Source organism: Gracilinanus agilis, chromosome 4 (assembly GCF_016433145.1).
Source record: "Gracilinanus agilis isolate LMUSP501 chromosome 4, AgileGrace, whole genome shotgun sequence".
Taxonomy (NCBI): domain Eukaryota; kingdom Metazoa; phylum Chordata; class Mammalia; order Didelphimorphia; family Didelphidae; genus Gracilinanus; species Gracilinanus agilis.
The window spans coordinates 166,638,016-166,662,250 of NC_058133.1; the positions used below are offsets into that span (position 1 = coordinate 166,638,016).

Here is a 24,235-nt window from a genome sequence, read left to right on the forward strand (position 1 = left end):
GATTGGCCTGAATCGGTGCCTGTCAATGAAGCGTGTGCGGGGATTGGCGGCGGCACGAAGAACAGCAGGTTTAGCTGTAGGCGTTGTAGCGGCGGCGCTGCTTGGGCTCCGCATTCTGGCTCCATCTCCAGAAGGTTCTGCCGGTTGTCCTAGCTCCCGGTTCCCGGCTCTGCGCCGCCATGATGGGCCATCGCCCCGTGCTCGTGCTCAGTAAGTCGTGGGGGGCTAGAGACCGATCTCCTTTTCTGTGCCAGGCCTCCCCTTTCTCTTCTTAGAAGGCCCCCGATCCTCAGGAATCCTCCTAACTGATCTCTGAGCGCGCTCCCTTATCTGCCCTTAGTAACGCCCGGATCCCCCGAGGCTGCGGGATCCCTTACCCAGCAGTCACTCCCTCCTCTGCCTTCCCTCCCCGGAGTCCCTCCTCGGCGTGGGGCCGCGCCACGTTGGTGCAACCCCTTTCTCCTCCCAGGCAGAGGGAACCCCGTTGCTTCCTCCTCTGACAGGCCTCCCCCTTCTAGACCCCTTTATTCGCCTGGATTCATTGATGCTTCCCCTCCCCCCACACACATGTGATTTCTTTTTTTCCGATTCCCGCAACTCTCCCCAGTTCTTCACGGGAGAAATAGCCTGGGCTCTATCCCGTGGAGCAGAGACCCTATGGTTCGACCCCAAAAGAGGCCCTTAGCCTCTCGGAACCTCAATTTCCTCATCTATAGAATGGGAACGATGACCTGCATCCTTCGCTGCAGAGGGTCATTGGTTTGTAAAACCCAAGAATGCTTTATATGCTAGCATCCTCTCAATTAGGTAGTTCTTTTTTTTCCCTTTCCTCTATCAACTCCCATAATTTTTTCCCATCCCATGTCGAGTTTTGTTCTTTCAGTAGAGACATACCTATCTTCAGACCTTGTCCCCGAGAGGGATCTGAGATGGGATCAGAACACATTAGAAGTTAATTTGTATTGTTAAGAATTGTGGCTTATTTTGTAACCTTGGTTATAGTTATATGTATGTTGAAAGATTTGAAGACATTAAACCTGTGTGAAGAAACAGAATCAAAATCATGAATTTTGGAGCTTGAGGAAACTTTGAAAGTCATCTAGTATTCTAAGCTACTGCCCTACTTTGGTTACTTTTCTCTCTCCCCTCTCTTCTTCCCTCACCCCCAATAGCCCTGTTTCTTTCTTTCTCTCTTTCTCTGGTTAGTTCCTGGTATTGGCTAATTAGACGTCTGAGCACCTTCAGTACCACTAACAGAAAAACAATATTAAAAACAATTTTTTTCTCCTGTTTTCTTGTAATCCCATTGGGATTTTCTCTGGTGAAAAATAATACTAAGAATGCACTGTAAGGGGTTCTCTTAAGTCTCAGTGATGTTAGGAGTCTTTTTTTCTGGCTGCTACTCCTTTAGGTCATGTGTATTATCTTCCAGGTGAAGTGTAAATTCCCTCAAGATGGTCAGAGTCTCAATTTTGCATTTGTAGTTGTAGTAATAGCTTAATAAATACTTTTCATTTATCACAAGTGTGAAAAAGCAAAGGCAATGCATAAGGTAATGTTCATTTGTTTTGTTTTTTATGCATTTCAGGTCAGAGTACAAAACGGGAATCTGGAAGGAAAGTGCAATCCGGGAACATCAGTGCTGCCAAGGTACCTTTCTTTAGATCTCCAGGCTTGTTTTCGTCTTAAGTTTGAATTCCCTTTTTTTCTCAGCATTGCAACAGCCCCTCAGTGATGATATATTTGAATATTAACTTTATAACCAAAGTTAACAAAGCCAAAGGTGACATGTGAGATGAATTGAAAGCTGGTATTTTAGAAAGGGGGGGGGGGTAACATTCCTCAAGGATTCCAATTCCTTTGCCATTATTAGTTCACCTGGGCAGCTTGCGATACATTCACTTGAAAGATCCCTGCCCTTTGTCAAATTTCTGCCTTTCTTCTCTTCTTCTAACCCTCATGATTTCCTTTGTATATGGAGCTCTAGTTAAGGAAACTCCTGTTCTCAGTGCAAATAGACAACTGTTATGCAACTTCTTTATCTCTTTATTAAACTCAAAAAGTTATATATATATATATATATTTTTTTTTTAACCCTAACCTTCCTTCTTGGAGTCAATACTGTGTATTGGCTCCGAGGCAGAAGAGTGGTAAGGGTGGGCAATGGGGGTCAAGTGACTTGCCCAGGGTCACACAGCTGGGAAGTGTCTGGGGTCGGATTTGAACCTAGGACCTCCAGTCTCTAGGCCTGGCTCTCAATCCACTGAACTACCCAGCTGCCCCCAAGTTATATTATTTTTTAAAGCTGTATTGGAGTTTGCTTAGCTATGCTTTTCTTCTTATCAGACTATTGCAGATGTGATCCGAACATGTCTGGGACCTAAGTCCATGATGAAGGTGAGTTTAGCTTTTTTTGTAACACCAAGCTGTAAAAATACTGCCTCCAATTTTGTTCAACAACACCTATATCCTCTAATTTTGTCTTAGATGCTTTTGGACCCAATGGGTGGCATTGTGATGACCAATGATGGCAACGCCATTCTCCGAGAGGTTTGATTTTATTTTGCGTTCTTGTGCTTTCATAGTGAACCAGTATCAAAATGGAAGATATTAGCATGCTTTTCCTAAGAAGATTCAGTAGGGGATTGGAGATAAAGGCATTGTGCTTGTGTTTTCCAGAAAGGAAGAGAATTTAAGAGGTGGCTTAAATAGATAATAAAGTTTGAAATCTACAGCTTTTACTATATTAGGCCTTGCTAGGAGCAGAATGAGGAAACACAGGAGTGCATAGCTCCAAGGTGGAGAGCTAAGTTAGGGACAAGCAGAATAGAAAAAGAGTAATGTTGGGAATTGTCTTTTCCATCTCCAGATTCAAGTCCAACATCCAGCAGCTAAGTCAATGATTGAAATCAGTCGGACTCAGGATGAAGAAGTTGGGGATGGGACTACATCAGTGATTATTCTTGGTAAGATCATGGGGAAGTTAATGAAAGAAAACAATACAGTATGAGTAAAGTACTTATATAAATTCCTTTTATATATTTATATATACATTTTACATAAAAAATAAGGTAGTGAGTAATTTTGCTACTTTTGATTGTACTTTAATAGATTCAAACATAAAAGGTGAGTTTTTTCAATCCTAGCTGAGTGGAATATAGGCCATGTGGCACGTTAGGAAAAGCACTAGATTAGTAGTCAGAGGACCTGACTTAATTTCTAAATAATAACCTTGCATTTAACATCTGGTGACTTTATCTTCCTTGTCTGTAAGAGGAGATGATATGAACTCCACCTAGCATAAAGCCATTGTCTTCCATTTCACAAAGTATCGCCAGTGTTCTCCTGAAGCTTTGTGGACCACTTTACTACATGTTGGCACCATTTCTACTTGGTTGCAGAGTTCTACCAAAAAAAAATTTTTTTTTGTATGTTTAAAAAATGAGTCATTTTTGGACTTGGCCAATGTAGAAATTTGTTTTGCTGAACTGTACCTATTTTTAAAGGCTTTTGTTTTCCCTTTAAATTTTTTTTCATTGGGAGGAAAATGTTGTATAGAGAACATAAAAGCTTATTTTAAAAACTAATGACACAGCTGTGTGACCCTGGGCAAGTCACTTGACCCCCATTGCCCACCCTTACCACTCTTCCACCTATGAGACAATACACTGAAGTTAAGGGTTTAAAAAAAAAAAACTTAATGACAAAACTTTAGACAAATCGACTACATGTTGATTTAGTTGATTTAAAGTTGATTTACTTTACAGTGTTGTTGAGCATGTCCCAAAATCCTACATGAATTACTATTGTCATGTGTAATGGTTGTTGAAGAGTATAGTTTGTCCCTGCTAAATTGAGAATCATAGGGTATGATTATATCTTTACCCTTACTCTACTCTGTTCAGGATTTTACATTTATCAGAACATGAGCTTTTTTGTATTTTTAGAATCAATACTACGTATTGGTTTCAAGACAGAAGAGTGGTAAAGGCCAGGAAGTTAATTGACTTGACTAGAGTCACACCGCTAGGAAATGTCTAAGACCTGTTTGAACCCAAGACCATCTGTTTCTAGGCCTGACTCTCAATCCATTGAGCCACCTAGCTTCCCCTTCAGTTCTGAGCTTTAAGGAAAATTTGAGAGAGCTGTTAATACTGTGAAAGAGAAGGTAGGAGCTTAATTTCTTGAGTGTATATCAAAAATAACTCAGGAAGAAATAATTGAAATTATATGAGGGAAATTAGATGTCAGACAGAGCTTTCTATTGTCAGATAAACAAAGGACATATTTTACCTGAGGATGATGAAAAATATGCAGGTGGTTTTAATAAGATGACCATTAGAGTATTTTGGCAGTCTCAAAAGCAATTTCATCTTTGACAAGATAAACCTAGTTCTATTTCATCTTGATAGCCTATTGATGACTACTTTATTGAGCTGTCTATGTCTCTTCTTTCCTTTAGCTGGAGAAATGCTGTCAGTGGCTGAGCATTTCCTAGAGCAACAGATGCACCCAACAGTAGTGATTAGTGCCTACCGAAAGGCATTGGATGATATGATCAGCACACTTAAGAAAATCAGGTATTGGGGAAAGGGGTATATACACTATAAGGAATGGCATAAATTAAACTGGACCCCATTGTGTGATGGGATAATAAAAATTGGTAAGGAGGAAAGTATTACTCATTCGCTCTTTACCTTGTCTCCTCAGTACAATATAGAGAGGGAAGAAAGATTTTAAAAAGTGATATGTAGTCTGAACACAGGAATAAAAAGATCAGATCATTCAAAATTCTGGAAAACTATTCCACAGACTAATAACAAGCTATTTTCTTTTGGATGTAAATTGAGAGCACATAGTATTTAAATTACCTCTAAGAAAAAAACTGTCATTTGAGTCTGAATGGGCAATGGACTTTTTAATCACCTGATTAAAGTTAGTGGAAAGTCCACTATACTGTGCTATGTTCAGACTACATCAGGAGTATTATAATTAGTTCTGGGCTCCATTTTTTTTAAGAAAGCCACCAGGATGGTGACAAATTTGGGAGCTATGTTATATGAAGAATAGTTAAAAGAGCATGGGATATTAAGCCTGGGGAAGAAAAAGAATGAGAGGGATATAAATATCTTTGGATATATTAAGCAGGAAGGAGTAGATTTATTTTTTTATTGTTCTAATGCACAGAACTTGACCAATAAATGTAGCATAAATTTATGCTTAGAATAAGGAATGATGCTTTATTGTTGGATAGTAAATTCTGTGTAAACATTTAAGCAGAGCCTAGATGAGCAAGTGTTGGGAATATTGGAAGCCCAAAGGGAGCACTTTCCCCTCCCTTGTGGGGAGCAGGGCACAGCACTCAGTCTCTAAAAGGTTCACAATCACTGGTCTAAACCAGCTCTCCTCATTGTAAAGGTAAATAAACTTGAGACTCAAAACAGTCAGGATTTAGAGCTTAAAGATGTATTAAGAGAATTTCTTGCAACCCTCTCGTTTTAGAAATGAATCAAATGAGGTCCAAGAAAAGTTAAGCAGTTCCTAAGTTGTGAGCCCAAAAGTAAAATAGCTAATAAGTATGAGAGTCAAGATTTAGACTTTATAATTGCCTACCAAGAAGCCTGGCACTCTTCACACTACCACAAGCAAGGGATGATGGTACTACTTTGTATGAGCAGGTGCTCAGTTGGGCTACTATAGATGGTCACAAAAAACTCCTCTGGTTCTCTGTTACTTTTGGATATGATGCAAGGTCCTTTGGCTTTCAAAGACTTCCATTACATCACATACATATCCCTTGGCTGCTTTTCCAACCTTATATGTTTTACTTACTTTTGCCCACTTCATTTCATTTAATACAAACTCACCAAGATTCTTGCTGTTTCATCTATCCCTATGTCCTGATAGGTGTTCTCCTTTCTTACCTTTGCTCAGTGGAATCCTTAGTTTCTTCATAGATCAATGCAAAGGCCCTCCATGAGACCTTTCCTAATCCTTCCACCACATCCTAACCTGCCACCTGCTTGTGCTTTGCCCAAAAAAGTACTTTTCCTTTATTTTGTATAGACTTAATTAAGATGCACGTGTTGCCTTCTCCTATAAAACATAAGTTCCTTATTAATAGTACTATTTCGTTTTTGTCTTTATATCTCTAGCACCTAGCATGATGCCTGGCACATAACATAGGCTCTTTTTCTTTTCTTTTCTTTTTTAAACCCTTAACTTCTGTGTATTGGCTCATAGGTGGAAGTGGTAAGGGTGGGCAATGGGGGTCAAGTGACTTGCCCAGGGTCACACAACTGGGAAGTGTTTGAGGCCGGCTTTGAACCTAGAACCTCCCATCTCTAGGCCTGACTCTCAATCCATTGAACTACCCAGCTGCCCCCATAAGCTCTTAATAAATACATGTTAGTTGACTGACTGAAAAAATAGCATTGAAAGTTGCCCCTAGAGATGTGCAAGCTCTGTGGAGTATATGGCTTGAACTTAGCCTTGGAGGATAAATAAAATTTAGTTAAAGCATAGGGAGAGTAACATAGTAAAAATTTCATGTGATGGTTTTTGTTTGTTTTGTTTTTTAAACCCATACCTTCTGTCTTAGAATCAATACTAAGTATTGGTTCTGCAGCAGAAGACCAGTGAGGACTGGATATTTTGGGTGAAGTGACTTACCCAGGGTCACACAGCTAGGAAGTGTCTGAGATCAGATTTGAATCTAGGTCCTCCAACAAATTATATATTAAAACTGTTCAGAATTGGTAGGCATTGGATGAGTTTACAATGAAATTTGAATACAAACAATTTGACAGTAGGTAAAGGGTGATTTTACTTGTAGACAGATCAATCAAGTATTTTTCAAGCAACTGTTAAATTTGAACAAGGTACTATTCTAGGCTCTGGGAATTTAAATTTTAAAAAGAAAGAAAACCAAACGAGGACTCAAGAGACATGCAGTGTTCTCTTTCTTTTTTGTGTGTGTTTTTTTTTTTTTTTACCCTTTCTGCCTCAACTTCCTCATTTGTAAAAGAATAATAACCTACTTCCCAGCACTGTAAAACTTAAATGAGATAATATGTAAAGAATATTTAATGCAGTGCTTGGAATATAGTATGTTTAATAAATGCATGTTTCCTTACTGCTTCCCAAGTTACTGTGAATATGAAATAAAATAATATTTGTGAACAGTTTGCAGATTTTAAAGCAGTCTACATTTAAATGCTAGCTATCATGCTACCTCTATGTATTTGCAGTATAAACACAAAATAGTTGATTATAAGATAATTTTTGAAGGATACTGGATTTGGGGAAGAGAGATCAGAAAAGGCCTTGTGTAGAAGGTTGTGTTAAGAGCTGGGTCTTGAAGGAAAGAGTTTCCAGACATGGGGAAGAACCAGGGCAAGGGAACAGAGATTAAGTATATCATATGTAAGGATCAGGGAAAGCAGTGTAGCCAGATTATAGAGCACAAGGTAGGAAAGTGATGGGTAGATAATGATGGAAAAGATAGATTGGGACCAGACTATTAATGGCTTTAAAAACAAAGAAGTTTATCTTTTTCTTAAAGGCACTGAGAAGGGGGCAGCTAGGTAGCTCAGTGGTTTGAGAGCCAGGCCCAGAGACTGGGAGGTTTTGGGTTCAAATATGGCCTCAGGCACTTCCTAGCTGTGTGACCCTGGGTAAGTCACTTAACTCCCATTGCCTAGCCCTTACCACTCTTCTGCCTTAAGAAGGTAAGGATTTTGTTTTTTGGTTTTTTTTCCCCTTTCTTTCTTTTTTTCTTAAATAAATAAGCACTGAGAAGAAAATGGGATTGATATAGTCAGTTCATCACTTGAGGGAAAATCACTGGCAACAGTTTAAGATGTTTTAGAGACAAGAAGTTTGAGATATTAGGAAACCACTGCAATGAGATGGGAAGCACTGATAAGGGCTAGAATTCAAGAGGTTTCTATGTAAGTAGAGAGGCTGCAAGAAATGATGAGGTAACACCACAAAATTTGGCAACTGATTATAGATAGGTAGGGTGAGAAAGAGTCAAGAGTTGAAGATAGCACCACTATGAACCTGGGAGACCAGAAGACGGGTGACTTTTCAGAAATAGGAATGTTTGGAAAGAGGAAAGATTGTTCTGTTTTATACGTACTGAGTTTGAGAGGCCTAGAGGATGTCTAATTTGAAATGTCCAATAGGCAACTGGTACTTCAGGACTGGATCAGTCTGGATGTACATGTGTAAGATAGATATATGTATGTATTATCTGCATAGAAATGCAATGAGTCCAGGGGAGCTGATGAGGGATATAAAAAGAACAACAAATTAACTTATGGACGTTCTTTCAGTCATTAAGGAAATAGGATCTCTCTCCTGCCTCTTAGCTCATTATTTTAATCACTTGGCATCTGAATGGCAAACCAAGTGACTTTCTCTATAAATATCCTCCAGACTGCCCCCTGAACATATGTTTTTCTTTCTTCCTTTTTTCCAGTACCCCTGTTGATATCAACAACCGTGATACAATGATGAATATCATTGATAGTGCCATTCGCACTAAGGTGATCAGCCGCTGGTCCTCCCTGGCTTGTACCATAGCCCTGGATGCTGTAAAAATGGTACAATTTGAGGAGAATGGCCGAAAAGAGATTGACATTAAGAAGTTTGCTAAAGTGGAAAAGGTAATAGCCTCTGTGAACTTCTAACTATCTCCCTTAGAGATGTGGATCGAGATCAGATAGGCAATTTAGATTATCCCTTCCCTGGATTATGGTCCTGGCAAGAAGTACTTTCCATACCTGGAGTTATACTCGGTATTAGTCTTAGCAGAAGTACACAGATTTGTTGATAGATAACTGGTTGCCCTTGGGGAAAAAAGAAAGCAAAATTAGAACCTAGGGATTTTTCCCATATTTTCACATCTATACCTCAACTAATATACATTACCACCATAGGTTTCTTGGTTTCTATTTGTGTCTTGGAAAATCACAAAGTTAGACTTGGAATACAGATTTTTAAAGAGTGAAATTATAAGCTTTGCTATGTTAACTTCAGGTCCTTATAATCTAACCTCCAGATTGGTTAATGCACTGCAGAAATCCTAAACTTTTAGTCTACATACCAATCTCCCTTCTCCTTTAGGGGCTCAGACATAATATAGTGTCTAAAGGCCAGCAGGGGGAGCCCAGAGTCCTTCCAGATTTTGAGTGGGGGGAATCATAGACTTAAAGTGGAAAGAGTAGTTCTCAAACTATTTGGTTTCTAGACTCCTTGTACATTCTCTAAAATTATTGCAGACCTTAACCCACCCCCCAAAAAAGAACTTCGGTTTGTATTTATTGGTCTTTATGATATTAGAGATTAAAATGTCTTAGCATTATCATGAAAATTGTTTTGACCTGTCAGACCTCCTGAAAATGTCTCAAAGACCATACTTTGAAAGCTGCTGATCTCATTCATTTTCCTCATAGTTGAGGAAGCTGAGGCCTGATGAAGTCATTAGCCTGAGTTGGCATCACTAATTGGCCAGGCTGACTTCTGTGTGCATTTCCAAGCAGACAGTGTTCTTTGGTATACTGACTGAATTGCTTCCCTTTGATACCAAGCCTCTGAGTGGCAGGCTTAAGAGTAGATATCGGGACTTAGGATCTAGAGTAGTGGTTCCCAAACTTTTTTGGCCTACCGCCCCCTTTCCAGAAAAAATATGACTTAGTGCCCCCTGTCACATACTATCACCGCCTTCTTACAGTTATTCACCGCCCCCAAATGCACCTGTGGCCATCACCGCTTCCCTGGATCGCTGCAGCACCCACCAGGGGGCGGTGGCACCCACTTTGGGAATCACTGATCTAACCCCTTCATTTCATAAATGGGGAAATCATAGTGTAGAGAAGAAAAGTGCCTTGCCCTAGTTCTCTTGCCTCCTATCTTATTAGGTTCCCTATGACTTTGTAAGACCAAGTTGCTCATCTTTGGGGTGGAGATTTCAATATAATCAGAACCGTTTACTACAATTATTTTGGACCAGGAGAATAAAACCCTACCTACCCCATAGAAAAGGGACATCAGGGAATGTGACTCTTTTGCTCATTAAAACTGGAGCTACCTGATGCTCAGAACCCTGATTCCTAACTTATTCATGCACACAACAGGTGGGAGGGGCAGAAGAGAAAATGAACCCCACTCAAGATCAGGAAGAGTTATAAGAGCATCTCTTCTTGTTCTCTTTCCCCTGTATTCCCTTCAGAGGGGAAAAAAAAAGGATTTAGGAATCCATGTGAAACACAGTGTTGCCTTAAGAAAAAATAATTATCATTATATACTGTTTTATGACAAATCATTAAAAATCTCTTGACTTCAGTAGTGCCACCTTTGACATGGGGAATCATGACCCATGGTGCCCTCACCCTTTCAAGGATCATTAGATAGATGTGTATTTTGTGATTTTTGTTGTGAGAACACAGTAGAAACCATGGACATTATGATGGCGGTATGGTGTTTCTGGGAGAATGAAAAATTTATGGGGAATAGTTGAAACATTCTGTTTACCTTGGTGTGATGTAGATCAAAAATGATTTTGTTCTGCATAGATTCCTGGAGGCATCATTGAGGATTCCTGTGTCTTACGTGGAGTCATGATCAATAAGGATGTGACCCATCCACGAATGCGGCGATACATTAAAAATCCTCGAATTGTGTTGCTGGATTCCTCCTTGGAATATAAAAAAGGAGAGAGCCAGGTGAGAGCCATGGTTAAAGCTAATGGGAAAAGGAAAATCTATCAAGGGCAAGAAGATAAGGGAACAGAGGTATCATCTTGGACTTTGGAGGATGGTCTTAGATAACTTCACTCTTCATTTACATCCCACAGGAGGCCAGAATAAAGATCCTCTAAGGAAGAGTTTCTCTATCTAGTACCTTAATCTCTAAGGAGGGGACCATTGTGTCCCACTGTGGCAATGGCATTAAGCAGAGAGGGAAGATGGTTTCTTGTCACCACCCTTCAATAACCAATTTAGAGGCTTGATTCAAACAACTACATCTACCCTTTACCCATTTTAGCCCAGAATTTTCACATTTTACTGCTTCCTAAATCCAGATAGATTTTCAAACACAAACACGCATCCCTTTTTTTTTATTTTTTATTTTCCCCTTTTTCTGAACCAGGTGTCAGCCCCCACTAGTAGCCTAATGCCTACCAATAGCTGTAGGAAAGGAACTTAGTGGTGCTAAACAAACAAATTCAAACTCTAAAGAAGATTGGAGGGGGGAGGTGTTGGGCTTTTGTTTAAGGGGAAGGATGATGTTACCTGAGGTTTTTGGAATGAAGCATATGATAAATGCGGCTCTAGGGGCCCATGCAACTGCTTGACCTTGCCTTGTGCACTTGTCTGGAGAAGAGGTAGAGGTAGAAGATGGTGTGGCAGAGAATTCTGCCTCTAGAGAATCTAACTGGTTAAGCAACTGTTTGCCCGGATTCCCCCTTCCTATAGACAGATATTGAGATAACTCGAGAGGAAGACTTCACCCGGATCCTGCAAATGGAAGAAGAATATATTCAGCAGCTTTGTGAGGATATTATTCACCTCAAGCCTGATGTGGTCATCACAGAAAAGGGCATCTCAGGTGAGCTGGGATCATTCACTTTTGGAATAGTTGGGGTGTATGGGGGGCATTATCATTAGGTTCAGTCTTTCCTCTCACTGAGAGTAGAGAATATTAAAATGGTCTATCAAGAGGAGAAGCCAGGATTTGAGAACAGGAAGGCTGTTTCCAGTTTGACATGTCTTGCAATTCTGCTTTGTAGATTTAGCTCAGCACTACCTCATGCGGGCCAACATCACAGCTATCCGCAGAGTCCGGAAGACAGACAACAACCGAATTGCCAGGTGAGTGTGTGCCAGTAAGATCATCTGCTTCTGCCTTCCTACTCTAATCTGGGTTCTAACATGTCTCTGATGTAGCAGCAAACACTATTTACCTAAAGAGAAGTTAGGTACAGTTAGCTGCATGTATCTGGGCTACCTCTGCCCAGCAAGTGTGTGCTTAAAAATGACACCTATTTTAATATTTGCTTAAGTAAACATAGGATAAATCTGCCAGAATTATCATGTTTTACATCACAAAGTTAAGTTGAAATGTTCAGAGGTTTTGGTTTTCTATGCCATCGCTTTCTTCTAGTATATTTAATTAAGGGATTGTTTGTGTGCATGTGCTTAAATACATACTTGACTCTTGATTATCTTGTTTATGGGTGAGAAGAGAGGGGTGGATGAAATAGATGACTTAGAACTGGTTTTCATTTGTTTTTGTAAAATAGTCAGATACAGTGGTACTTCCTGTCACTCTTCTTCCCTCCCCCTAATCTTAACTGATCCCAGACTTTTCTTCTCTCATACCCCTACTGTTGGTTCTTAATCCTGAATGGACAAGTTAAGAAGAAAATAGATAATCACATGTATATATAGATGTATATGTTGAATGCTTATTAAACCTCATTGGGATACAATGGGTATAAATTCCTTGGGAAACTACCAGTTGCTTCATTCTTTATACTTTTATCCTCAACAAAATAAACTTTGAATTTGCCATCATCTTAGCATCTAATTACAATAAAGAGTAATCACCATTGCCTCAAATTTATGTTTTGGACCGCAGCTTTTCTGAGGAACCATATTTCTCTATTCAGGCCTAATATTCATAAACCTATCTTTTGCAAAAAGATATTAAATTGAATCAAGAATGAATTGCTCATTCTTGAGTCCAGTGGGGTCTTCCAGTTGACAAAGAAGCATTTCAGCTTTCCAGCTTAGCAGCTTGACTTCGCAGCTGTTCTGTTCTAATGCATTCCTGGAGTCTGACATTCCAGAGGATGAGAGAGAGGTAAAGCATTTCTAAAAATATTGGGTTCCCCTTGCAGGGCCTGTGGGGCCCGGATTGGCAGCCGACCAGAAGAACTTAGAGAAGATGACGTTGGGACTGGTGCTGGCTTATTTGAAATCAAGAAGATTGGAGATGAATACTTTACTTTCATCACAGAATGCAAAGATCCTAAGGCCTGCACCATTGTCCTCCGGGGGGCCAGCAAGGAGATCCTATCGGTGAGCCCTGTTACTTTCCTGTAGGTTGTAAAACCTACCTTAAATGCCTTGCTGCATCCCTTTATAGTAGACTTAAGTTTTCTTCCCATGCCTCCCTTATTTTCCCAATTGAAGTGATATAATAATAGTTAACATTTTTGTAGTGCTATAAGATTTGGAAGGTACCTTTACACCTGTTATCTCTTGTTCCTTGGGACACTTTATAAAAGAGGAAACTGAGGCTAATAGGCTAAGTGTTACCTAAAAAGTCATACAGCTGATAAGTTTTGATAACCTGATAATGAGAATTTGAACTCAGGTCTTCCTGACTCCTAAATCTAGCATGATTAATTAGCATTCCACCTTCTACATTCTGTAGAAACTTTCCCACAGTAGCATGAGATAAAATGAAATACCCTTCTTATGAATTATACATAAAATAGAGAAAGGGAAGAAATTACTCAGAATGCAGAAAAACCTGGAGAACTTGAACCATGAAGTAAAGGAATTAGAATTGTTTAGCCTTGAGAAAAAAACTAAATTTATTTCTAAATTGCTTTTCTCTAGTGGGGGATTTATTAATCTGATCTTTCTCTTCAACAAAATCTGCTTTGGGACAACCTTTCTAAGCCGGTGTGTATATTAGCTCTCCAAAGATGAGAAATGTTTTTGTCCTAAGTAGTGCTTGGCAGATTGAGTTGTTAAGCTTTTTGGGAAGGAGAGACTACAGAATGAAGATTGGAAGAGTTTTCTTAACCACATGGCTCTCAAGCAGGATAGCCTCTCTAGACTGATGATTGTCCCAGTTTTCATCCCTCAGGCATACTTTTTGGCCATTACTGATCTTGACAGCATGTTCTGTGTATCTAACTTTATGGCATCTATCCTGTAATTTTGCCAGCCTAGGAAAAAAGAAATGTATAATCCAGGGAGTTAGAGTTGTATGCATGTGCACTGGGTCAGCAAGCATCTTAACTCTTGTTTTTCATTTCTTCCCCCAGGAAGTGGAGCGAAACCTCCAGGATGCCATGCAGGTCTGCCGGAATGTTTTTCTCGAACCTCTGCTGGTCCCAGGAGGTGGGGCCTCTGAGATGGCCCTTGCTCATGCCCTGACAGAAAAATCCAAAGCCATGACTGGCATTGAGCAGTGGCCATACCGAGCTGTAGCCCAGGCCCTAGAGGTCATCCCTCGTACCCTTATCCAGAACTGTGGGGCCAGTACCATCCGTCTACTCACTTCCCTTCGGGTAAGTCCCCATGCCATTCATCAGTGGAAGAGAGCTTAAATTACATCTTTCCTATGCTTTTGGGGCCCACATCCTGCTCCCATAAAATTCCTTCTTCTTTCAACCCACTCTCAATTTGTCTGAATCTTTTTCCTTCCCATTTTCCCTCAACTCCCTTCTAAGTTCTTCTGCCCAGTTCTTTCCTTTAATGTCTTAAAAATGCCTCTTTCAGTTATTTCCCAACTTCCTGTACTGCCCCCAGTTTTCCAAAACCCTGAGAGAGGAATCTCTTCCCTGACAACTTTACAGGCCAAGCACACTCAAGAGAACTGTGAGACCTGGGGTGTGGATGGTGAGACGGGAATCTTGGTAGACATGAAGGAGCTGGGGATCTGGGAACCACTTGCTGTGAAGCTTCAGATCTACAAGACTGCAGTAGAGGTGAGGACCCTAGAATCAGGCAAAGCTATGCCTCCCCTGAGCAGGGCAGGCTCAAGAGGACTAACTCCAGGTCTTTTCATTTGCATTTACTTTGTAAACCCAGCAGGTAATGTTCAGAGGATGGGAAGCAAAGGAAAATGTTCATGGGAGCTAGCAGGGTGTCAGCCTCAAAATTGAGTTAAAAATTTTTTTAAGTTGAGCAGAAGAACAGAGTACAAGCTATCTATCCCCCCCTGTAGAAGTCGACTGGGCACAGTTTATAGAATGCAGGAGTTCATTTCAAATGGTGGGGTGATGTCAGGGGAGGGGAAGAGGTCCAGGGAGCCAGTCACCTCCTTTCCCACCACTGATCTCTTGCATTTTGGTTCTCTTTTCCCAGACGGCTGTCCTGTTACTTCGGATTGATGACATTGTCTCAGGCCACAAAAAGAAGGGTGATGATCAGAATCAGTCAGGTGGTAAACCTGATAGTGGGCAGGAGTGAGGAAACATAAGAAATAGCCCACAGGACCAGCAGGTTTTCCATCCCTTCCCCGAGCCAGGCTGCCAGGGCAAACATGGATGTCTTTGGTGGAGATTAGGTTGAGAGGCCTCTCTCAGCCTCTTTCTGCCCCAGCTCAGTTTGCAAAAGGCACTGACATGTAATTCCTATTGTAAGCTTTCCATTTAAGTTTGCTTCCGATGATTAAAATCTCAGTCATTTGAGACTCCAGTTACTCTGTGTTCTTTTTAGCCTAGTTAATACCACTGCCTCTAGGGTAGAAATGTTGGGGGAACATAATACAAGAAGAAAGTGGAAGTACCACTGTTGTGTTCTTCCTATTTTCCCAAAAGAACATAATCTGGTATCAAAGGTGTTTCCCCACAATTCATCTGGGAAGGATTAAATTGGTGGTGTCACAAAAATTAGGAACCACTCACTGTTTGAATTCAGTATCCCAAGTCAAAACTAAAGGAGTTTGACTAAAACATGGGTATTCTTCAGCTGGGATTGATTGTTGGCTGGCTATAGCTCACATTTATATGACTGATATTTGCAAGGTACTTGACCTACATTCTTCCATTTAATCAGTCCTCACAACTCAGTGAAATAGGTGCTACACATATATGCAAAAGATAACATGTGCAGGGTCTTCTCTACCTTTCTTTGGGTGAGGGTACTTAAGAATCTTAACTAGTTCAAATTATCCACCTTTGCCTCCTGCCCAGAATATTACCTTCCCCACCATCTTCCTCATCACTTTTGTATTTAGGAAATTTTCTATAATAAAAAGGAAGTTAACCTTAAACCTCCTTCTTAATCATCATTAGATTCCATATTCCAACCCAGTCTGTTTTTATTTGGTCTCTAATTCTTGTGTCTTTCCTATAGGACAGTGAATAGAAAGGGCACAAATGGAAGTTTGGCCATGAAACCAAGAAAATGAGAGTATTTTGAGGAAACTGGGTTCCTGAGACTAATTCCTAGCTAGCTAGAGAACTTTAGATATTCACTCTCCTCTACCATAGACACAGGAATTATTGTGCCAAGAGACTATGAGGCTTCCAAGATTACAAAGTCAAGAAGCCAGTGCTGTAACCCAGATCTCTTTATTCCTATTCTAGAACTAAGCCCTTGGCCCAAATAATCTTTTGTTGCCCTCCCCACGTTGAAATCTTACTCCAATCTTTTATATTTTTAACCAATTAAAAATCACTGTGTTCAACTAGGTAGTAATGGGAAGCAAATTAGTCAAGTTATCCTTAATTTTTTTTCCTGTGTTGCTTCCTCTTGGCTCCTGGGCCTTCTAGTTTCCTTTTTGCCCCTATGTTTCACAAATTTAGTCATCCTAGTCCTTGATAGCTATAAAGCTTCTTTGCTCATGAAAAGTTAAGAGGTATTAAGAGGAGGTTGGGGGGAGGGGAAAGGTTGAAGCAAAACTTGGGGTACAGTGATATGTATAAATTCTGGAGGCCTAAATCCTGTCTGCCATCCATCCTCCTGGCATCTCCTACCTCATAACCACCTTTTCCCCTTTCCTCTTCTAGGGTCTCTAAATAAGAATTGCTTATCTTTTGCTAAAACATCTATTTTCTTGGGCTGTTAAAGATTTACTGAGCGGGGCAGCTGGGTAGCTCAGTGGATTGAGAGCCAGGCCTAGAGATGGGAGGTCCTAGGTTCAAATCTGGCCTCTCATACTTCCCAGCTGTGTGACCCTGGGCAAGTCACTTGACCCCCATTGCCTACCCTTACCACTCTTCCGGAAGGTAAGAGTTTAAAAAAAAAAAATTTACCGAATTCTTAGGGCCTTAACCAGAGAAAAAGATTATTTCTCAAAACAGATTGCCTTCATTTTTAAATTTTTTGTTTTTAAATTTAATTTAGTTAAATTAATGATCTTAATTATTTTTTAAAGGTTAGGCATATTCCCTTTCTTCCCACCCCTTTGTCTTAGAGCTAATTACTACAAGTTGTAGGATTAAAGTTAATATAGATTTATTAATAATTACTTTAAGTAAAAGAAATAAAAAGACAAAAGTAAAAGCCTGAGTAAAGCCAGCTTTCCTGGCCCCCCACGCAAGAGAAGAGAGCAAAGGCAGGGTTACACACAACTTACTTACAAAACATAAGAATATAAAGTGGGGAATGTAAATTCAAGGAATTCTGGGGAATGTAGTCCTGGGGTACACAATTCTATTTACACAAAGTTAAAAGTACATGAGACCTCCAGAAGAAATGAGTGGGGCTGGTTAGGTTCCCTCACATCTGTTTTTTCTATTCCTTCCCATTCTTACTGTCATTGTTACACTCAAGGATTCCTTCTTACAGCTTCCCTGCTTCCAATCTCCCCCTCTTCTGAAAAACTATTCTGCATATCATCAGATTAGTCTTAATCTAGCTTCACTCTCCTTATTTATGAAATTAAAATGTAATGCCAACCTGGCATTTAAGACCTCCCCCATTAGACTTCCCTGTCTGGGTGAAGGGGGTGGGCCTCACCTGTAGTGTGAGGGTGGCAGTTTGGACACTAGGATTCTGAAAGGTTTGCCATCACTCATAGGACATGGGGCTGTCTGTATTGCTCGGTCATCAGACTAGAGCAAGGACTGAAATCTAGACTCAGTGTTCTCCCCAGTATACCTGCCTTTGAGTGCAGGTTCCCAGTCTTAAACTTCTTAGTATCTCTTCCCTTAGGATTTAGTAATCAATAAGCATTTATTAAAAATGCCTACTATAGAGGAGCAGCTAAGTGGCACAGTGGATAGAGTACCAGGTCTAGAGTTAGGAGGTCTTAAGTTCAAATTTGGCCTCAGATACTTCCCATATGTGACCCTGGTAAGTCACTTAACTATTTGCCTAGCCCTTGCCTTTCTTGTTACTTAAGAAGATAAGAGTTTAAAAGATGAAAATACCCACTCTATGTATGTTCTAGCCCCTACAATCCCAGCTCTCAAGGAAGTAAGATTCAACTGGCAAATTGACATTTTCATTGATAATATAAAATATATCAAATACTATATATATTGAAGAGGCAATGAACCATAGTAGATAGGGAGTCAACCTCATAACCAAATAATTGGGTTTCTCTGGGCAAGTCACTTCTGTATGCTCTAAGCAACTCTAATAGCAGAAGAGATGGCAACCTGCTCTGATAACAAGCAGTTTCTCTGAGTTTCCTTTACCAATAAAGTCACAACAGAGTAAGTATTGCCATCACAAAATTTGAAAGTTGGAAGGAACCTCAATAGCCATCACATCTGGGAAGAAGAATCACTGCCAGGAAATTTTGTCTTGGGTGCAATTCATGAAATGAATGATAAGGAGCAGAGGACTCAAAACAGTATAGAATTGAACTGGTTCACCAAAGGGTCAAGATGAGACAGAGGAAAGAGTGGCTAATGCAGGAGTGATGACCTGGAAGAGAAAGGAGGCACAGTGTGGAAAAAGTAGGCTTTGCTAAGGGAAGGCAGGAGAAGACATGCAAAGTCCAAAGATGACACTCAGATGATGTCCTATCCCAACTCTCCACAGATCCTCGTTTCCAAAGCTTTTCAGACCTCCCATGGTTTCCCTCCCCAACTCTCAGCTGAGAATCTTGCCTTTTTGTTTATAGAATAGAGAGAGAGAAATAAATTAAGCCATTTGCCAAGAGTTCTCCCTTTTCTCCTCTTCCCCATATCACTAAGTTGCTTTCTATTACTATCTCCACCCCTGGCTCACATAAAAAAGTGGCCCTATTCCTGGCCAAGGCTAACCCCTTTAAGTGATCCCATTTCATCCCATCACCACTTGCTCCCTCTATCATTACTATCACTTATCTTAAATCCACTGACTTTTTAAAATTTTAATTGATTTAGAATACTTTTCCATAGTTACATGACACTGCCTTCTAATATCTACAAACATGCTTATGTCTCCCCCATTCTCAAAAAATTCCCTTGATCCTTCTGTCCCTGATAACTATCATAACTCTCTCCTGCCTTTTTTGCCAAATTCCCTGAGAACATTTCTTGAATATACCCCACCCTTACACCTGAACTAACTTGTAATAACTTGCTAGGGTCAGCCTAGCTCCCAGCTCTCCCCACTTCAATCTGCTCTCCATTGGGGCCACCAAATCAATTTTCCTAAAACAGTGTTGGGCAATATTGTCCTACTCAGTAGGCTTCCTATGGCCTCCAGAAACAAATATAAAATCAAACCATCAGTTTGGCCCTCAAAGCCCTTCTTTTCCAGTCTGTTTACACCTTACTTCTTGCCAAGTGACCAGTGACCCTAGAACAAGGCATTCCATCTGGGCTCCAGGTGCTTTCTTTGGCTGGAACATCTCTACCTCCTGGCTTCCTTCATGTCCCAACTAAAACGCCACCGACTACAGGAAGCTTTCCCCAGTTCCTCTTCATTCTAGTGCCTTCCTTCTGTTAATTACTTCCTAGTTTATAACTCAAACGGCTGTGTGACTAGGCAAGTCACTTGTTTGCCTCAGTTTCCTCATTTGTACAGAAAAGGCAAACTACTCCTAGATCTTTGCCAAGAAAACTCTAAATGGGGCCACAGAGAGTCGGACAAGACCAAAAAAAAACGAGAGGACGACTCTCCCGTCTGCCTTTGCTTAGAGTCAGTAGACTCACTCTTCCAGCTTTGGTTTCAAGGCTTCAGACTGGGGATGGGAGTAGTTCTGCTTCTCTAACCATTCAGGAGTTCTAATTCAGAAGGGGGATGGGGGGCTTCACCCTCCACGCCCAGCTTCCCTTTCCCTCTGCGGGAGGTACGGAATCAAGAGAAGACAAGCGGCCCCTTTAAGAGGCAGCCTGCGCTTCCGCCCTTTAAAGGGCTTGGCGGCAGCCGGCGCGAATCACATGACGCGAGATCCGGGCTGCTGAGCCGCTGCGGCAGCGAAGGCATGCACTGGGAACCCCCCAGGGCCCCGGGGGTCTCTGCCCTCTGCAGTCCTCTCCTTCTCTTCCAGTGCCTGCTACTGCTCCGAGCCCCAGCCAGCTTGCTTGGGGACCAGACCCGCCGGGTGAGGGATGCCGGGAGAGATTCGGGGGCGCCCGAGATAGGGCGTCGGGGAACGAGTGAATGAAAAGGAAAGGGGGCTAGCGAGGTCCTGGGGAAGAGGGGGATCCTAGTCGGGGTAGTGTGAAGACTTCCAGCCCTAGCCTGCCCCGGAGGCCGTGACTCAACTCCGAGTGGCTAGAGTACTTTGCCCACTTCTCTGCCTGGTTTCTAGGGCCGGCCGTCCCACCCTCCTAGTTTTAGTTCTCCAGGACTTGGGGAGGCCGCGGGACCTAGATTCTCCAGCCGCTTTCAAGAGTTCATCTTGTTCCCAAATTTCATTCCTCCGTAACCTCAGTCCCTCTCCCTTAGGGTCTCCTCTGTTTTCTCCCTTCCCCCTTCCTTTAAAAAAAAAAAAAAAAAGCCTTGTCCAGCTCCCTCTCCTGGTGGTTTCAAAACCCCTGACTCTCCTCCCCTACTGTTCTCAGTAACCTCTGGCTCTTTTCCCCCAGTGTTTTTCCCAACCATAACTTTTGAAAATCCTTCATTTCAGTTTCTTTACTCAGTCCCCCGACCCCACCCCATTTCCCTCCTGTGATCCTACCCACAAAATCAGTTTAGTTGAATGCAGTCTTGACCTCTGATTCTTTGGTCCAGGTGTTCCTAGAGGTTTTAGAAGGACCCACGGACCCCTCAAAAAGCCTGTTGCACATCCGGGCTGTGGGAGCCAATTCTACCATTCACTACATCTGGAGCAACCTGGGACCCCCTGCCGTTCTCTTTGTGGCCACAAGCACCCCTAACAGTGTTCTGAATGTTGACTGGAAGGACCTGCTGTCTCCAGAACCTGAAAGGAGTTTGGTCGTGCTCCCTGCTGATAGTGTTCAATTTTCCTCAGCCCTCATCTTCCCCAGGGTGAGGAGACTGAGGGAGAAACCTTCAGCTTGAGGGTATAAGCTGAAAATGGTGGGGTGGCTCAGAGGTCAGAGTAAAGATTTGGAATCTGGGAGTGTTAGACCTGTTGGCCAGAAGGGTAGAAAATAGTCGTTTAAGAATGAGCAGGACTCAAATGAAAACTCAGCCTTCCATTTCTTTTCTTATCTGTCAGCTGTTTGAGTTTGACAGTACCAACAGTTCAGAAGTAAAGGAACAATCCCCAGGAAAGCCCTACCCACCCTATCTGCTGGCTGACTTCTCCTGGGATGATATCACACTAGACTTAACTACGTTGAGTGCCACTTTCCAGGGTCATCCTTCAAAGGATCCCTTGGGAACCTTCACCAATGGCAGCCTGGCTTTCAAGGTGAGGGACAGGACCAAGTAACTAAAATGGAGTTTATCCAGGGTTGGGGAGAGATTTCTTGCCATCACTGTCTTTTGTAGATAGATGGAGGCACTGTGGTTTGATATGGGGAGTGGGGGTGTCTTCTGTTTTGGCCTCATCCTCTTGGCTTCTTTTTCACTGAACCTCCTCTCCTCCCTCCAACCCTAGGTTAGTGCTTTCTCTGGTTCTGGTCGCCAAGCCCATCTCCCTGGACTCCTGCATACAGCAGACACCACCCAGCTAGAACTGGTTCTGGATGGAGCTGCTCCTCGAGGAAACCACTCCCTATTCGGCCTGGAGGTGGCAACTCCAGTTTTGGATTCTGAGTGCCCCCAGCTGAAGGAGCAGGAATCCATTGATGATGAATATTGTCCTTCAATTTTCCAGGTCAGGCTTTCTTGAGAGGGAATATAGATATGGGAGCCTATTAGGGATGGTTATCAAAGCAAGATCAAGGGAATGACTAGACTTTAGAATGATAGAATAATAAATCATGTAACCTGTCTAGCCTATTCCAATTTACAAAGTACTTTCACAGACCTCACCAGATCACTGTGACACTAAGCAGCGTAATCTCCATTTAACGAATCAGTAAGGAAACTCTTGTTTTTAAGAAATGCAAATGATTTGCTTCAAATCACACAGTTAACATCAGATAAAAAATTTGAACCTTTGTTCAAGATAGCTTGGATAGAGTGCTAGGCCTGGAGTCAAGGAGACCTGAGTTCAAATCCAGAATTGAACACTTCCTAGCTATGTGGCCCTGGACAAGTCACTTAACCTGTTTGGCTCAGTTTCCTCATCTGTAAAATGGAGTCAAAATAATAGCATCTGCCTCCCGAGGTTGTTATGAGAATCAAATTAAATAATTGTAAACTGCTTGGCACACGATAAGAGCTATGAAAATTCTCTCCTATTTCCTTGGAAATGAGTGAAAGTAAAGAATCAATAATGAGAGTAGCTAGGTGGTTCAATGGATAGAGTACCAGACCTGGAAATGGGAGTCCTGGTCTCAAATTTGACCACAGATACTTCCTAGCTGTGTGACACCCCCCCCCCCCCTTACAACCCCTACAATCTTACCCACCACCCACCAGGCAAGTCACTTAATCCTGTTTATCTGTCTTTGCCCTTATGTCTTAGAGTTGTTACTAAGACAGAAAATAAGGGATTTTTTAAAGGGAAAATAAAGAGTTAGTAATGACTCTTAGGTTGCAAACTGAAAGAATACTCAGGGACATTAGTTCAGTTTTGGATATAGTGAGTTTAAAATGCCTGTGGTATATCCAAGTAAAGACAACCAGCAAGTAGTTGGAGATTTAGGGCTCAGAAAGAAATAAGGGCCAGATAGGTAGCATTACATGTCATCCCTATTGAGATAATAGTTAAGCCCACGGAAGCTAACCTTTTTCTCTCAAGTGAAATGTGTGTAAAGCACTTTTCAAAACCTTAAAATGTTCTATAAATGTCACCATGCATTCCCTACCCTTTGTACTACAAATAGGGGATAGTAGATAGAAAGGAGATGCACAGAGGTATAGAGTGGGGAGGTTTTAGAAGGGTAGATAATAAAGAGTCCCTTTTCAGATCAGGACTCTTTCCTCCTATACCCTAACTCTTTCCTTTTAGTTGGAACAGCTACTGTGGCATTCCTCACCAGGCAGCTTCTTACAGTGGCGGCCAATAGCCTTCTCACAGAAGCAACTAAATTGGAAAACAGCTCTATCCTGCTCAGTATCACCTCCTGGCCCCACCTTGACCACCCTACTTCCCCAGTCACCTATTGTCAGAGCCTTCTTTGGCCCCTCTGTTAATTTCTGCACCTTCAACCTGACATTTGGAAACTCTTCTAATTTCGCCTATGAAGACCATCGATACCTCAGTTGGTAAGAAGTAGGACCTGGGAAAGGGAAAGGGAATTCTCAGTTGGGCAGGTGGCTAGTGAAGAGAGGGTATGGGTTTATGGGAGTTGATGAATGAATAAGGAATAAAGCCAAAGCTTCCTTTCTCTTTCTTCCTTCTTCTCCATCTCCTAGGTCAGCTCTCTTGGGTATAGGAATCCCTCCAGTGGATTCCTTCTCTCCTATGATCCTGGGAATCATGGTGGTGGTTCTGGGGGCCCCTGGACTTCTGCTAGTAGGAGGTGGCCTGAGCCTTCTGCTGTATCGACATAGACGCTATTCAGAGTATGAACCAATCAACTGAGGGCCTGACATCCCCCAGATGCCTTTCCAGATCCTCCTCCCTACACCATACGAGGGTGAGAGCAAGGATACATCTTGGAATAAGGAAATGAAGACATCCTGCCTCCTATTCCTCTGTTTCTGGCCCCTTGTCTTCATCCTAATGCCAATGTCCCTAACTCCTTTCCTTGTTTGTAACACAGCCTTCAAACCTCAGTTTCTTCAGGTCTTCCCTGGACAAAGGGAGAGCAAGAAAACTGGTCAATGATGAAAGGGAGATGGGATACCTAGCCTATAGCCTAATATTGACCTTCTTGGACTCACTTTCCTCCCATTCTCTTCTAGTATTTGGATTTCAAGTGTGAGCCTTATCCCAGAATCAAATCATTAAGAAACCCTGATTTTGGGGTTCCTAAAGAGGTGAAGATGAAATATATACTTATTTTTTCACCATGCTATAGAGTCTCTTAGTGTGTGTTGAGGGAGGAGGATAGAGGTGGGTTAGGGAAAAA

At 41.7% G+C, this 24,235-nt stretch overlaps 2 protein-coding genes across 5 annotated transcripts; both read left to right on the top strand.

Moving 5' to 3' along the window:
• The first annotated feature begins 129 nt into the window (after window positions 1-129).
• CCT3 (chaperonin containing TCP1 subunit 3) lies at window positions 130-15,449 on the top strand. Of its 2 annotated transcripts, XM_044676806.1 has the most exons (14): window positions 130-210; window positions 1,589-1,650; window positions 2,347-2,397; window positions 2,488-2,550; window positions 2,870-2,966; window positions 4,463-4,580; window positions 8,486-8,672; window positions 10,581-10,730; window positions 11,484-11,616; window positions 11,798-11,879; window positions 12,911-13,091; window positions 14,072-14,317; window positions 14,606-14,737; window positions 15,117-15,449. In XM_044676806.1, exons 1-14 carry the CDS (start codon window positions 180-182, stop codon window positions 15,219-15,221), a joined length of 1,638 nt encoding a protein of 545 aa, XP_044532741.1. In that variant the 5' UTR covers window positions 130-179; the 3' UTR covers window positions 15,222-15,449. The 2 variants fall into 2 exon arrangements, with proteins under 2 accessions (XP_044532741.1, XP_044532742.1); XM_044676807.1 differs by lacking the exons at window positions 2,347-2,397; window positions 2,488-2,550.
• A 4,654-nt stretch (window positions 15,450-20,103) lies between these two features.
• Window positions 20,104-24,176, top strand: LOC123247780 (glycosylated lysosomal membrane protein). Of its 3 annotated transcripts, none has more exons than XM_044676793.1 (6): window positions 20,104-20,241; window positions 20,874-21,131; window positions 21,325-21,519; window positions 21,709-21,927; window positions 23,170-23,426; window positions 23,577-24,176. In XM_044676793.1, the coding sequence occupies exons 1-6, from the start codon at window positions 20,122-20,124 to the stop codon at window positions 23,743-23,745; spliced, it is 1,218 nt and encodes a 405-aa protein (XP_044532728.1). In that variant the 5' UTR covers window positions 20,104-20,121; the 3' UTR covers window positions 23,746-24,176. The 3 variants fall into 3 exon arrangements, with proteins under 3 accessions (XP_044532728.1, XP_044532729.1, XP_044532730.1); XM_044676794.1 differs by having other exon boundaries at window positions 23,317-23,426; XM_044676795.1 differs by lacking the exon at window positions 20,874-21,131.
• The last annotated feature ends 59 nt before the right edge of the window (window positions 24,177-24,235 follow it).

What these genes read in the sequence shown, in the direction of transcription:
- CCT3 (XM_044676806.1), top strand. Translation starts at nt 180, where the DNA reads ATGATGGGCCATCGCCCCGTGCTCGTGCTCA. An exon ending in GGAACATCAGTGCTGCCAAG is followed by an intron (nt 1,651 to 2,346) that starts GTACCTTTCTTT and finishes TCTTCTTATCAG; the next exon opens with ACTATTGCAGATGTGATCCG. An exon ending in GTCTACTCACTTCCCTTCGG is followed by an intron (nt 14,318 to 14,605) that starts GTAAGTCCCCAT and finishes ACAACTTTACAG; the next exon opens with GCCAAGCACACTCAAGAGAA.
- LOC123247780 (XM_044676793.1), top strand. Translation starts at nt 20,122, where the DNA reads ATGCACTGGGAACCCCCCAGGGCCCCGGGGGTCTCTGCCCTCTGCAGT. An exon ending in ATTGTCCTTCAATTTTCCAG is followed by an intron (nt 21,928 to 23,169) that starts GTCAGGCTTTCT and finishes CTTTCCTTTTAG; the next exon opens with TTGGAACAGCTACTGTGGCA. An exon ending in GACCATCGATACCTCAGTTG is followed by an intron (nt 23,427 to 23,576) that starts GTAAGAAGTAGG and finishes TCCATCTCCTAG; the next exon opens with GTCAGCTCTCTTGGGTATAG.